The 15,087-nt window shown below is 45.4% G+C and overlaps 2 protein-coding genes across 6 annotated transcripts in view; one reads left to right on the top strand and one right to left on the bottom strand.

Annotated features, from left to right (window-relative positions):
- Positions 1-1,860, top strand: part of ABCC2 (ATP binding cassette subfamily C member 2) — a 59,927-nt gene extending 58,067 nt beyond the window's left edge. For all 3 annotated transcript variants that reach the window (XM_074373781.1, XM_010971059.3, XM_010971058.3), the window contains one exon: positions 235-1,860. In XM_074373781.1, coding sequence (XP_074229882.1) covers positions 235-367 — 133 coding nt within the window. In that variant the 3' untranslated portion in view covers positions 368-1,860. The remainder of the gene's footprint in view (positions 1-234) is intronic.
- A 3,437-nt stretch (positions 1,861-5,297) lies between these two features.
- DNMBP (dynamin binding protein) overlaps positions 5,298-15,087 on the bottom strand; it is a 92,681-nt gene continuing 82,891 nt past the window's right edge. For all 3 annotated transcript variants that reach the window (XM_074373780.1, XM_074373779.1, XM_045507554.2), the window contains 6 exons: positions 14,305-14,433; positions 12,821-13,153; positions 12,269-12,448; positions 10,883-11,081; positions 8,347-8,885; positions 5,298-6,920 (listed from right to left, as the gene is read on the bottom strand). In XM_074373780.1, coding sequence (XP_074229881.1) covers positions 6,735-6,920; positions 8,347-8,885; positions 10,883-11,081; positions 12,269-12,448; positions 12,821-13,153; positions 14,305-14,433 — 1,566 coding nt within the window. In that variant the 3' untranslated portion in view covers positions 5,298-6,734. The remainder of the gene's footprint in view (positions 6,921-8,346; positions 8,886-10,882; positions 11,082-12,268; positions 12,449-12,820; positions 13,154-14,304; positions 14,434-15,087) is intronic.

The raw sequence follows: 15,087 nt of genomic DNA, 5'->3' as shown, positions 1-15,087 counted from the left end.
AACCAGTATATCCTTAAACAATGTGTATCCTTAAAAAAAAAAAAACTTATGTAAATGGACTCAGATTGCATATATTCTTAAACCGGTCTTCTGTTCAGTATTCCATGTGGATCTGTGCTGATGCAGGTAGCTGTGGTTCATTCATTCTCACTGCTTAGTAGCCTGGTATGAATGAACATAGTCCTGGTTTTCCTTATAAATGCCAGGATATGAGATTTTGCTTTCTTGTTTCAGGGTAATGGTCCTAGACCAAGGAAAGATTGTGGAGTACGGCAACCCCGAAGAACTGCTGAAAAACCCTGGCCCCTTTTATTCGATGGCCCAAGAAGCTGGCATTGAAAATACAAACAGCAGCACAGCATTCTGACAGCAAGTCCCACGGGGTAGAGAAGGGCTATTAGGATCATTGCTTATTTAATTTTATTTTTTGTGAAATATACAAAAGTATGCGTAAAACGTACATTTTAAAGAAGGATCACTAGTGCATACCCATGTCCCCACCTCTTGAGATTTTTTTAAAAAATGAGGATTACTAGCTATATCAGAAACCTGATGATTTCACTTTGATCAAACCTCCTTGCTACCTACCCACCCTGCCAGAGAGAAACACCACCCTGTATTTTGTGATAAATTATTCCTTTGCTTTTCGTTTTAATTCTACCACTTTGTATGTATCCTTAAACTGTTTTTTAAACTCATGCAGTGTGGCCTGACTCATCCTGCGAGTATTCTTCTATGACTTGCTTCTTTTATACAGTATTGTAGTTGGGATTCATCCACGTTGATGCACGTAAGGAGGCCAGTTCACTCTTACTGCTCTGTGGTACAGCGGTGTGTGAATACACCACAGTTATCCATTTTATGTTGGTCAGCAGTAGGATTATTTCCAAGTCTTTTCTTTCTTTTTTTCCTGTTATGAACAATACTGCTATGAACATTCTGGTATATAACTCCTAAGATATTCGTGTAAGAGTTTCCTTAGGGTTTAATGTAGGAATAGGGGGTATGCATGTGTTTAAATGCATAGAGTAGGTAATACCAATTTAAGACATTTTTGTCAATCTGATAAGTATGATAAGAGGGGGAAAGGAGTATACAGTACTTTTTAAGTAAAATGAGCATAAAAGAATTTTAGGAAGAAAAATTACTTAGGACTACTTTGGTTCTCACTGAATTAAAAAAAAATAGGCTAATATAGAGCTCCTTTCTTCAACTCTTAACAGTCATGGACTTGGCTGACATGTTGGTAATCTCTTGAATGGACAGTCATCTTGGTCCTCACTATGACAGCCATCAGGCTATTCTGCCTGATAGCTGCAGTCACTGATTTCAGATCCACTTGTCCTGTGGATAATGGGCTCTGTCAGAGCAGCAGTCTTTGGAACATTTATTTGCTGCTCAAGCCCATGGCCACTTCTTCCTCACTGGGGAACAAAGGTGGTGTCCATCTGTAAAGACTGTTGAGTTGTCTTCTGGTTACACCTCCGAGCACAGATGCCTCTCCTGGTACTTGGTACTAACACCCTTGCCTGCTGGCTCCTTTGCAGGTTTGCATCCATCAGCAGGTAAACTGTGAACTGGCTTGTCAGGGTTTACATTCTGGCATCATAAAGATGCCTCCTAGTTCCAGAAATATCTGCGAGGCTGATACATTTATTAGTTCCAATCTGTAAACCAATTCCACCTTGGCTAGCCTTTCATTTTCCTCTATCAAAATGGCTAATTTTTCCCTGCATACTTTGCTTCAACATTAATGTTGGACAGAATCCTTTTGTTTTAGCAGGACCTAGAGTTAGGGGTATGATATAAGGGCCAAATCTGGCCTGCTGTTTTTATAAATAAAGTTTTATTGAAACACAACTATGTTCATTTGTTTCTGCATTATCTATGTCTGCCTTTGTATTACAATGGCAGAGTTGAGGAGTTGTGACAGACTGTATGGCCTGAAATACCTATTTACCATCTGGCCTTTTATGGGTAAGGTTTGCTGATTCCTGCTCCAGAATCAACAGTGTGGTCTGGACTGGATCATATTCCCATTCTCAGAAATGCCTCAAAAATGTCCTGTGGCTCCCTACCTGTGGTAGCTAGAACAATGGTCCCTAAAGATGTCCATGTCTGAATCCTCAAAACCTTGAGGATTTATCTTACATGGCAAAAGGGACTTTGTAGATTTTGATTAAGGCTACTGAGATGGGGAGATTATCCATGTGGGCCCAGTGTAATTACAAGGATCCTTCTAAGAGTCAGGAGGGCGGGTGTTGGAATGAAGATGATGAGATGACAGAAACGGACCTTTGAACATGCTAGCCTGCTAGCTTTGAAGATGGAGGAAGGGGCCACAAGCCAAGGAATACAGGCAGCTACAGAAGTTGGAAAAGGCAAGGAAACAGATTCTCCCCTGGAGCCTCCATAAGGAACCAGCCATACCGACCTTGACTTTAGCCCAGAGATTGATTTTGAACTTCTGATCCCCAGAACCATAAGATAATAAATGTGTTGTTTTAGGCTACTAAATTATTGGTTTGTTAAAGCAGCAGTGGGAAACTAATACAACACCATAAGCCCAAGTAGCTCTGATAAAACTACCCATAGTCTCCAACTAAAGTCAGTTTAAGAACTCATTGACCTTCACTGAACCCCACTGTAGCATGAGTTTGTAGAGGATTATGTCATCTTTTAAGCCCAGCTGTAAGTGGGTTTCAGTGCTCATGGCTGTCACCCCTTCTACCAAATTGCAAAGATCTTATTCAGCTTAATCCTATTTGGAGGTAATCTTTGGATCTCACCTGAGAGACTGCTGGAAGGTCCTTTGTTCAAATGAATCATGGTGATTCTGACGGCAGGTGGCGGCCATGACAGATCTGGAAGCTTTCACTCTTATCTGCTCTGATCCTGGACCTGGGGAATAGTTGCCATGGGAAAGGATTAGAGCTTGACTCCTCTCAAAGTCCCGGGGATGCCTAGGCACAGCAGTGCACAGGCAGTGCCTGTGACATGGCTCTGCTGAGTCTGCAGACCCCCTGGTCTGCTGCTGAATCCCACCCACCTGCCTGCTCCCCCAAAGTGTTCCTGAACAAAGGCATGGCTGCTGCCCTAACCAGAGTACTCGCTCCCACCACCGCACCACTACTTACCTCTGGGAAAGCACTGCTCCTTCAGGGTCACCTCTGAGCGGTGTTAAGGAAGATACCCCTATGTAGCTTGCAAAGTCTGCAATTTGTTGTGGAAAACTTCCTTACTGATACATGCAAAACACTCGTGCTGATCATTACTCACATTAATCACAGTGGCCTGGGTGAAACGAAGCAGCACAGACGAGAGACTGGAGATGATCATCCCTGTTCTGGCCTGAATGTCTGCCACACCTCGCCCAGGTGAAACGGTAAAAACTTCGACATGACGTACTAATAGATGGGAGAGTTTGGAATCCTGAGTTGTGTGTAGTGACTAGAGAGGATTTAGAAATTAAGTATATGATGCTCAAGGTTTCCTGGTCCTCAGCCCTAAGGTTCTAGAACTGAAAACACAACTCACAGCATAACTGTGTTCTTTTAGAGCCTGTCTGTATTCCTGACCCTGAAACAAAACGCACACAGAGTTCCAGCTTCACAATTACAATAGGGTGACACAAAATTCTATCTTTATTAAAACCATGTACTTTCAGAGCTCACAGTTCACAGAAGTTTGTAGGATCATCTTATTTGTTCTCACAATAATCTTGAGGGAGGCCCGAAATCTACACGTTTCAGATGAGGACAGGGTCCCACCACCACTCCCTGTTCTCCAAGGACACTTGCAAAGAAAGCACCACTGACTACTTCCAGGCAGGAAAGGGAGAAAATTCATGACAGGAAGCAAGCAGGCAAACAGGATTTGGAAATTTTCTTCAATAACATTTTCTTCTGTTTGTGTCTGAAACATCTGACCCCTCCTCCTTCCTTGGTTTTTGTAACAGGAGTTCCGACAGTAGAAAGTTCTATTAAAAAAAAAAGAATTGCCTGTACAGGTGCTTCTCAAATTGAACAGGCACACAAATCAGCTGGGGACCTTGACTCAGCAGGCCTGGGATGAGGTCTGCATTCCCAGCGAGCTCCCAGGTGCTAGAGATGGACTGAAGCCCACACTTGAAGAAGCAAGACCTAGCAGAGATCGAGTGTCTAAAACAAAACTTTTTCTCATAAACCTGCTCCCACCCCAACGATCTCCCCTTTGTCAGTGATTCCATCATTTCTTCAACTTCCTGTTCTTCATAGGATGTTGCTGCTTTCCCATTCTGAAGCAATCTTAGGTCCAAATCAGTTATCTTCTTCCTAATTAGATTTCCTGGCCTTTGATCCAGCTTCCCTCCAAATCATTCTGCTACCATTTAATTTTCCTAAAACAGGCAATCCACCCAAGAACCCGCAGAAGTCTCTTATTAGCTGACTCATCAGATCTAAGTCCCTTGCCTCGGACCTCGAGGTGCTCCAATTTGTTTGCTGTGTGCCAGGCAATGTTCTAGCACTCTCCACGTAGGAACTCACTCCCTCCTCACCACACCCCCATGAAGCAGATGGTAGTATTTTCTGTTACTTTACATGAGGAAGCCAAGGCATGGGTTAGGCAAGTTGCCAAGGTCACAAAGCTCTTAAGTGTTTGAAGCCAGACAGTCTGGCTCCACAACAAGGTGGAAAGACTGAGCCTGAGGCCCAGGTTTAAATTCAGGATCCATCGAAAACTTGATGTCAGACTTGGGCAAGTAATGTCACTGGACCCCATCATTCTGGTTCATAAAATGAAACAATAGCTTCGCTGGCCTATAAGCTTCTTTCCCATTCTGCCTATTAACCCACGTTTTCTATTCCTTCATATTAGCAGGCACTTGCTTCACTGTCCCCCACACTGTCCTCAGTGCCACCTCCGCCAGTGCTCCTGCTGCTCCTCCCCCTCCCACACTGAGCTGGGTGAGCTGCTGTGTGGCCTTGCTACTTCATCACTAGTGCATCAGTTTCCACATCTGTACTGGAAAGAAAATACTTACCTCTTAGAGTTTCCAGCTCTTCTGTTCTGCTAGGATTTTATCGTAGGAAATGGCTTAAAATGAAGAGGTCTGCAGCACGGGCATATTTTGAGTACGCAGTGATTCTGCTGAAATCGTATTTGACAAAGTGAATTCTGAAACTGAATTTTTTCAGTTAACCACTCTGATCTCCTGGAATCTGAGCATCCCTGAATTGTCAAGAAGGTACCTCCAGAAACCAGAGAAGGGGGTTCAGGCTAAACATGGAGGGAAATCAAGAAAACATACTCAGGGCCCTTAGAAATGCTTTTATTTATAAAATAACTACTTAAATATAAACATCTCTAGATATAAACACTATTCACAAGAGACTTGCATTGCTGCCTTCTGACCGACCATCAGACTAAGGGGGCCAAGGAGTCCACAGCTGTCTCCAATTTCATCAGGACTTTAAGGCAAAGGTGCATTTGGAGGAGCAAGGGCTGTAAGGCTGTTCTTAATTCCCGTTCTTAAAAAACAAAATTCGCGGCTTTCTGCTCCAAAGTAGGCTTCCCATCCAGGGAAAACCTTAAGAATAAGAGCTCTGCTCAAATAGCAACTTTAGGCGGAGAGTCTGAGCGTGAGGATTAGCAAACATCTTCTTGAGGTGGAGGGAGGTTCAATCAGGCACTTTAGAATCTGTCTGGCGTAGACCAGGGTCTCGGAAGCATGGGGGCTGGTGAAAAAGAAAATGCATATTTCCAAGCCTAGGACAAGCTACTTCTGGGACTGCTTATCCTAGTCAAATAAGACACACGTGTTTTGTTTTCTGCATCTGCGGACAGTAGTGTGCTTGGATGAAGGAGAGGCACCCAGTCTCCCACCAGGCTGGACTGGCTTCAGTCCACTGCAGGAGGAATCCTTTTAATGGAATGGCAGGAGCTCTGATCCTGTTCTAGGAAAATCTATCAGTTACTGGGCTGCAGGAGAAGCAGCGGAGGGCAGGAGACATTGTCACGCACGGACTGTATAAAGTGGAGATGTCTGTCATGACAGCACCTAATGGGAAGACAACCTTTCAGATGAAGGTTCAAGGTTCTATTTTCAGAGAAAGAAAGCAGCTGAATTTTGCATAAACAATCTGGAAATTCAGTGAAATAAACAAGAAAAAGATTACAGATGGTAGTTTTTTAGAGACTTTCAGAAAGTCTCTAGTGTGTGTGAATGTGTCCCAGACACTGGGATTTTTGAAACACCAGATGTGGTACAATCTCAACTAACTCCTTGCCACATGTGGAGGCACAGCCTAAAAGGGCTCTCAGAGAATTCTCTTCATCTGAGTTGGTTTCTGGATAGTTGGTCATGGAGTATGGAGCCACCCCAACTCAGTGTGGTACAACCGACGCCAGCATCTCCTAATGCTAGAGCGCAGCCTCGGGCAAACACGGGACGCTGGTCTTCCGACTGGAAACATCTCATTTCCAAAGGCTGACCCCAGGACTTGCCTCTTCTTTCACGGTCACTGAATCACTCGCAAGCCCCAGGGTCCATTTCAAATTCTAGAAATTCTAGCGAGCATCAAGGTTGACAACCCAATCAAGGAGAACAAGACTCATCTTGTGTCCAACAGTGCCGTGGCTAAGCAATGCAGGCAGGGCCTGTGTCTCCGGAGCAGGTGCCCTCTTGGTGGACACCAGAACCCTTCTGCAGATGCAAGCGAAGGCAGCAAGGTTGAGTGGGAGGCAGAACAAGTTCAGGTGTACTCAGTCTTGCGAATATAATTGGATGGGACATAGCCCTTCTTCCCATTAACTTCGGCTAACCACCATTCTGTATTTCCTGTGACATCTTTAAACTCCAGAATCTTGAGTCTCTGATTGGCTGACACACTCAGCTCATTTGGGTTCCTTGCCTTGAAGGTATAGACAGCAAAATAGACCTGTGTGAGGGAGAGAAAGTTAGGAAATAGAAAACTGCTTAGAGCAGGGCTGTTTGACAGAACCTCCTACAGTGATGGGGATGGTCTGTATCTGCACCATCCAACGAGGCAACCCCTAGCCACACGTGGCCACTGAGCACTTGAAATATGGCTAGTGTAATGAAAAACTTAATTTCTAATTTTGTCTAATTAACTAAATGTAAATAGCTACATATGGTTGCTGGCAACCATAATAGGGCAGATTCAAAGAAAACCAAAATTCATTTTTACTCTTTCAGAGTTGCCTTAAAGAGTAGAAGGAGAAATCTTCAGTCAGTATGGAAGATGGATGAGACATGAGGATGCCCTTCCATACCCCAAACATAGAAACTCTGAATTTACAAAGCTTACAAACAAAATCAAAAAAACAACTAACCTCAAAGCAAGAAAGGATGATCTCTAGGTGCCCACAGCAAAGCTGTCATGCAAAGTGAAGGTGGTATTCAGTGATCAGAAGCAGCCATGAGGCCCAGAGAGGCATGGGGATGAATACACAGCCGAGGGCTGGGGGTTTAAAACCTGCTCAGGGACTGGAGCTGATGAGGCTAGACCTGGGCTCCTTGCCCCTTAAAGGTGTCTGGAAAAACTGCCCGCTGGAGGGTCCAGAGCTGGGACGTGCGTCCTGGGCTGTGGGTAGTAAGAGTTACCTGAGAGAACCAGGCATGCACTATGCTCGCCTGCAGGACTGAGGGGAGTCTGAGCTGAGAAACTACCATGAAAACCGGTCTCTGGGAACCCAAAGCTTGGCAGAGGGAAATGCCTCCATGGCCCAGGACACAATCAAGTCTCTCAATAAAGGCAACCCCACACAGGAGGTGAGCTCACAGTCACACCTGGAGACTCACTGCCGTAAGTGAGCAAAGACAACGGGAGTGGGCCCAGGGATTCCGCAGCTGTGGATGTGAAAGTGGCCTTAAAATATGTAGGTTTAAAATGTTTAAGATAGAAAGACACAAACAGGCCATTATAAAAAGAATAGGAAAAGCTGAAAACAGCTAGAATTTTATTTCTGAATTTTAGAAATAAACATATAGTGACCTGAATAAAATAATAAGTAGAAGGTTAAACAGCAGACTTTATGCAACAGAAGAATCGGTGCAGTGCAAGAGCGGAAAGAGCTTCACAGTTAAGGCCTTGAAAATGCCCCCGCGCCACAGCCGACGGGCCGGGCACCGGCTGTGAGGTCAACAGTGGAAGGTGCCCAGAAGGGGTGCTCACTCGTACAGCAGTGAGATTCTGCGTGTGCCTCCCAGGACTGTCTGGAAGCCCAGCTCCAGGTTCCCCCCAGGCCCGGGCAAGCCTCTGACCGCCTGCTCCTGGGCGGCACGACCTGCACCCACAGAGTGCCTTCTGCCACCTGCTCGGCACCCTAACCGGCAGCACTCACCTGGTTGCCTTCTGCCTCGCTGCTTTCTGGCTCTCCGTTACTGTCCTCCAGAGGCGGGGCCTTTCTTGCACATCCTTTTACGAGGTCTCTACCCTGACCATTTCGCCCTGGCACGGAGTGACCAGCCATTTCTGGATGTCTGTAGTTTCGGGAGCTCCTCAGGGTGGGAGCGGGCTGGTGACAGTCCGCTGAGTCCCAGGGCCGGGGCTGGGAGGGGGAGTCTGGGTCGGAGGGGCACATGGAAGGACTGCTCTCTGAGTTACACATGTTTAAGGATGCGCTCAGAGTTCCTGGGTCAAATTCCTTCAGTGAAGATGCATCTTGAGGCTGTTTCTGGCAAGACCCTGAGCTAAAGGACACGGCCATGCTGCCGGGGTTGAAGGTCAAGGTACCGCCGCTGTTCTGCCGCCGCGGGAATCTGGGGGAGCAGCCGCTGAGCTCCGACTCGGTGGAGGAGTGGCTGCCGACAGAGACGTCGGAGTGGCTGCGGCGAGCATTGTAGGGCCTCAGGAAGGAGCTGTACACGAAGCCCTTGGTGACTGCAGGGAGGAAAACACACATGAAGAGCTTTCTGGGAGAGGGGGACGGCGCGGGGCGGCGTTGCAGGGAGAATCAACAGTGAAGAAACTACCGAGACACAAAATAAGATGTGGAGAGACCAACAGGACAGACACTCCATCCCAGGACACCACGTGGTGCAAGAGAACTGCTGGGGCCACCTGCCAGTCCACGCTGGTTACGACCACACAACAGATGAGTGACGAGGGGCCTTGCGGAGAAAAATGACCATATGTCTGAGCACAAGCAGATGAAGAAAACCTAACAAGAGAGCCAGACCTTGGAAACAAAGGCTTAGGGAAGACTTAACTAAGGAGTGTACATGGAGTACGGGAAAAGGGATCTTAAAAACCATCCTCAGTGTGCAGAGCCCCTCAGATAGGCCCCCCTGCCCTCTCTGCACTGCTTACCCAAATCTCCCCCTCTGGTTTAGGACTGCAATGGGAATACTGTGAGAACTGAAGTAGGAGCTGCTTGTGTTAGAATACGCATGGAACACATGTACAACACATGTTCACATCCATAAACTGCCTAAGCTGGAGACAGATGGCCCTCCGCTAAAACTTTCAAGCACAGATTAGAGATTGAGATCCCTAATCCACAGGAAAAAATCTTATATTAAGAAAGAATTATCTATCAAGGCAGGGTCTTGAGCACATGACCTCCATGAGAGAAGAGCCAAGATCTTCAATGTGCTTCCAGGACCTAAAAAAGGCCAGCCTGCTTTTGTTCCATCCGCTGGGTGATGGGGAGGAGTCTCCTGGGCAGAAGGCGAGAGCTGGAGGGTCCGAGAGCTGATCCTGATGCTGTGGGCTTCCTGCTACCACTTTACTCACCAGGACTGAGGAGACGGAACCCCGAGATAGGGCGCTCCGCCAGCCTGGATCTCCACTACGTGCTCACTGTCTGGGCCCCACCAGTGCTCTCACCTGCCGTCACCCTGGGGACCCCATCCTTCATCCTTCCTTTCCCACTTCTACTATTTTGGGGTAGGCAGAATGGGGGTTTGGGGAAGGAGAAAGAAAATCCACAAAATGTTTTTAGAGAAATTGAGAAATGTTAAAATTTTAAGTTCTGGTGGTATGAACACAGACGTTCATTACAAAGGCATGATCCTTATCTAAAACACTTGGGGCCAGATGTGTTTGGAACGTGTTTTTGGATTTGGAAAGGAAATCAAATATATTACGTATTTCATGATATCCCCAGAGGGTCTGGGTCAATACCTTGCAGTCAAACCATTAATGTTTCTGTAGCAAAACATGACTATTCACACCAAAGGGGATAAGCAATAATCATAAACAGCCTCACGTCACTTTGTTCAGGTTTTGTCGCCAAATGAATTCAGATCTGGGCAGGTTTTGAGTTCTGAAAAAAAGACTTTTCAGTTCTCAGAGTATTTTGGACTCTGGAATTGTGGAAAAACGATTATGGATCAGTATTATTCTTTGTACTTTTCTTTAAATTCTGTACCACTTCCCCACCCCAACTCCCACCAAAAAAAAAATCTGTGAGTTGTTAAAGTCATTCCCTAAATAGTCATGAGGCAAAACTGTTTGTTAGGGGGGAAAACTCAACAAGCAAGCAATGCTTTCTTACAGGTTTTAAATTCACACACTCACAAAACACATCTACAGAACTTAGAAGAGGGCGGCTTATTCTGTGGTTCACTCAGATTTGGATCAAGACAGGACCCATCAGGCAGGATTCACTGCCTGTAATGCTGTAAAACAAGGCAAGATCTTTCAAGGTAAGTAAGGGAGTCTCCTCTGGAATTTCTAAAAAACGAAAACAAAATCAAAGACTGATTTTATCTCAGCAATGACTGGGCAGTGCACTCTCTAGAGATGGAGAGAATTGTTAAGGTTACTTTCTCTTTTAATCGAAGATGCTCACATTTTTTTCTGGCCCAGACAGGATTCAGGACAGCCCAAGTCCCTCTCTCCTCATTTACAGATCTGTCATCCACTGTGCTTACCTCCGTTGTCAATCAGCCAGCGGTTCTGACTGCCCATGGGGTCCTTTTTCTTGATCACGCCCACCAAGTCGCCTTCCAGAAGGGAGACATCCAGGTCCTGAGCAGCGTTGAAGTTCCGCTCTGCTTGAAAGAGTTTTTCAGGGGGATACTTTGCCAGGAGGGACGCCCGGAGTTCCTCTGTCTGGAGCATATAACTTGGCTAAAAGGCAATACAAGAAATACCATCAACAAAACCCCTTCCCAGCCGTTATTCCAACAACCATATACAATCCCACACACCGCCAGGCTCTCAGAAGTGGAGGCAGTGATGGCCAGCCACTTCCTACCCTCATCAGATGTTTTTGTGCCTGAATTAGACCTCGGTAAGAGTCATCTCTTAGGTTTTGGTGCCTTTGTAGCTAGTAAGAAGATTTAACACACCCTTAGTTTTACACCTGTTATTCTGTGAGTGAAAAACATGATTAAAGTACCACCTAAAAAATTAAAATAACCAAGACTTTCCCTATCTTGACTTCCCATCTATAAAAAAGAAATAATATTTATAAGAAAAAGCAAAAGTAATAAAAAATTGGATCCCCCTTTAAGATAATGTAAATTAATGTCTATGAGATTGTATGAGGCACAAATGTTGCAAGCAAAGACAAAACAGCAGTCTTTCAGATTATGACCCCATATAATCTGGTGTTTCTTATCCTATTTTTCTGAATATGGAAGAATTGAGTTAAAAAAGAGAATAACTCCAGGTAAAAAGGCAGTTGGCCATTAACTGTCTGGCAGTGTATCAGGTAATCACCTCTTCTAAAACACGATCAAAACTAGGGAGCCTGGCAGAACTAACATCCCCTTAAACCAGTTCCCTTACTTAACTGGTCAAAGTATTAATATCAATGCTTTCTTACTCCTTTTACTGTGTAGCTGAAGATCCAAGAAGGCTTTTCAGAGGGCATTTTGAAGTCAAATCAGTGGGCACACTGGTGATGCCCAGTAACAGTGAGTGAAGGAATGAATGACTGAGCCTATGGTAAACAAGAACTCAATAACCTTTATTCTTTGTTTATTATAAAATATTTAAACTTCTATTAAATTGCTAATCTGTAGAGACAGAGCTGAGTCCATCAATATGAATAACAACAATGACAACAGCTTACTTGAATAGTGGCTGCCATGTGCCAGGTAACATCTAAGTGCTTTACATATTTTAGCTCATTTAAATCTTGTAGCAACTCTGTGATGTAGGTATGACTATTATCTGTGTCTTAGAGACGAGGACACCAAGGCACTGGCTCAAGGACACAGAGTGTCAGCAGTGGGCTCTGAGCCCAGCCGGTCTAAAGCAGAAGCTCACATTAACCACCAGGCCGGCCGGGCGTCTCCAATTCCACTCACCAGGCCCAGGAACGGCTTTCGGGCAGACTGGCGGTCCACAGTTTTCCTCTCGAACGGCCTCCTGGTCGAGGGAAGAGACTCTGGGAAGAAGGTGAAAACCTGGAGCTGCTGCAGGACCCTGCTGTGCTCCTCATGGAAGATGGCGATCAGGTTCCCCTCCCTGCCGGCCACTTTGAGTAACTGGAGTCCACGTACCGGGAGAGCAGAGAGGAAAGAAGGGAACACGCATGAAAGATCCCAGGAATGACAGTCTCCTTAGAGCCAACCAGAAGCTCGCGACCAGCTGCGGATTGCTCAGTGTGAGCTGCCAACTCTGTGGCCCAGGGCCCGCAGGCCAAGCTGCCGGCAACGTCGGGGTAGAGAGAGCCATTTAAGGCCACAGGTTACGGGCACCACTGAGGGATCAGGAATTTTGATTCCTGATGGCCTGGACCTGATGACACAGTTAATCTACCTAGTTTGAAGCTGTCTCCGACAACCTTGCTATGCACTCCCAGGAAAACTCTGGGAGAACTTCAGAGACGACTTCTCCACAGGGAGGGAGGGCCTCACCGAAAGCAGCGGCTTCAGCTGCTCCAGAGCCTGGCGCACGAAGTCGCTGTGGGCCTGGGCGTAGCCGTGGACGCAGTTGCTGAACAGGCCCTGCGCGTACTGCTGGAACTTGGGCAGCTCGTCCAGCAGCTGGGCGTTCAGGGCCTCGTAGTTGTTCCGGGCCGACTGCAGCTCCTCCAGCGTCTTCTTGTCCTTCAACTTTTCTGCCCGTTCCGTGCAGTTGTAGAAATCCAGCAGCTTGTCAAAGCGTTTCTGCACCAGCTTGTGGGGCCCTGTGAACATGCTCAGTAGCTGATTCAGGGGAGAGATGACCAGCCGCTCCGTCCTCTCCTTCTGCAGGGACAAGAGAGGCCCAGTACTCAGTGGCCCTATTTGTTATTCCCAAAATACTCTTCAGGCGTATTTTATGTCCTGTACCACCTGCCTGCTTCTACCGCACAAGCTAAACCCATGCAGATCCGACAGAGTTCTGCTTATCGGACAGCACATGTACCTACATATTCCACAACACTTCTCCGTTCATAACTCTTCACCAACTGCTTGCACACACCAAAGAGGGTGCAAAATACGCTAGTCCCAGCCTAGTTCCACAGTTGCTAACAAATGCTGAACTATATATATTAACATGATGTTCGCACTACAACCCAGACGCAATGGTCTGTCTGGTATCACTTCTTATGTGTACATGTCTATATGTACCTTGAATTTAACTTAAGATTTGTCACATAAATCTGGGGCACAGAAACTTTCACATACCCATCATACCTCTTCTAATCATAACTACTTTATAATAATCTGTTTTCACTTTTCAAAGGACTTTTCTCTAATTCTTTCTAGAGGGATAGACAGTGGGGGCACGGTACTGACACATAAAGAACATAAATGGGTACTTAGTGGATTACTTTAATAACATGCTACTGTGAGAACACCTGGAAGGTCCCCAAGTGAGCATGTTTTCTTCCACCTCAAGTCATCCAGAGATCTCCAAAAGACTACCCAACCCCACACATTTCATTTGGGATCCAACAATCCCATATACACCCACTTAGAATTCCCTAAGCAATCTGGCCTCTGGTACTTTCTTTATAAAGTAGCGTGTGCCATCTCAAAGATCTACTTGTTAACCTCATAACTATCCCTAAATATTCCTTTTTAAGTTATTACTCCTTTAGTTGTTTTCTCTTGATCAGCTATCAATAGTGATGCCAGATTAAATTTCCTACTTTTCCTTTGTCCACTGAAACTAGGCTGATCACAAGTTATAAAAAATCCATTTGCATATATACAGGTCCTACCCATCCTTTCAGCTGACTGAAGATCATGTTCTGAATATAAAATCTGGATACAAACACAGCTAGAGGGTACTGGGACTCCTGGTCCATGGAAACTCATCCCCATGGAATTAACTTTTCCACAGGCTGAATGCTGGAACCCCAGGAAGAGGACCAACCCATGAAAATTGGGTTGAAGAAAGAGTCACTTACAAAATTTGTGAAGAGCTGGTCACTGATGTAGCGATGCACCCTCTCGAATTGCTCCAAGTCTCTGTGACCCCTCTCCATGCATACGTCCCACATGCTCACAGCAGCCACCACCTTCACACATGCTGATTCCTGCAGCCATTACAAACAAACACAAGATGAGATGGAACTTTCTAGCCTTCATCATTCATCCTAGATAGCAGTTAACAGTCAGAACAAACTGACCTGTCCAAGAACTGTCACCCATCGCTATGGAGAAAAACCTTTCAAGAGTTGAGTGCTCAAGTGTATACTTGCTACACATTTAGAAAACACAGGGGGAAAATAGCCAGGGGGAAATATCAAAATTAGAGCAATTGTCCTAAGGCAAGGGAACCATATTTGGTAGTTGTCAAATCTCTCACTTTAAGCCAACATACTCCTGAAAAACCTTGTAAGCCCTAATTGTTACCTAATCACATATTTAAAACATGAAGGGAGAGAGTCTGCTACTTAAAAGAAATGCAGGAAGCACTTCAAATCAGTGGGGATTACTCAATAAACGATAAGAATTGGATAAATGGATGAAAAACAGAAAGCTGGATCCCTACTTCAAACGTTATATACTAATGCACATTCCCAGCTAGACTGATGACGTCAATTCAAAAAAATTAAATGATAAAAGTCCTGAAACACGGAGATTTTTAAAATTATCTTGGAATGAGAAAGACCTTTTAAAGTATGACACAGAACTAAGAAGTCATAAAAGAAAAGTTTAATTAGACTACACAAAAATAAAACTTCTCT

This window comes from Camelus bactrianus, chromosome 11 (genome assembly GCF_048773025.1).
Source record: "Camelus bactrianus isolate YW-2024 breed Bactrian camel chromosome 11, ASM4877302v1, whole genome shotgun sequence".
Taxonomy (NCBI): domain Eukaryota; kingdom Metazoa; phylum Chordata; class Mammalia; order Artiodactyla; family Camelidae; genus Camelus; species Camelus bactrianus.
The sequence above is the reverse complement of the archived record's forward strand: the minus strand, read 5'-3'. Positions and strand labels throughout refer to the sequence as shown.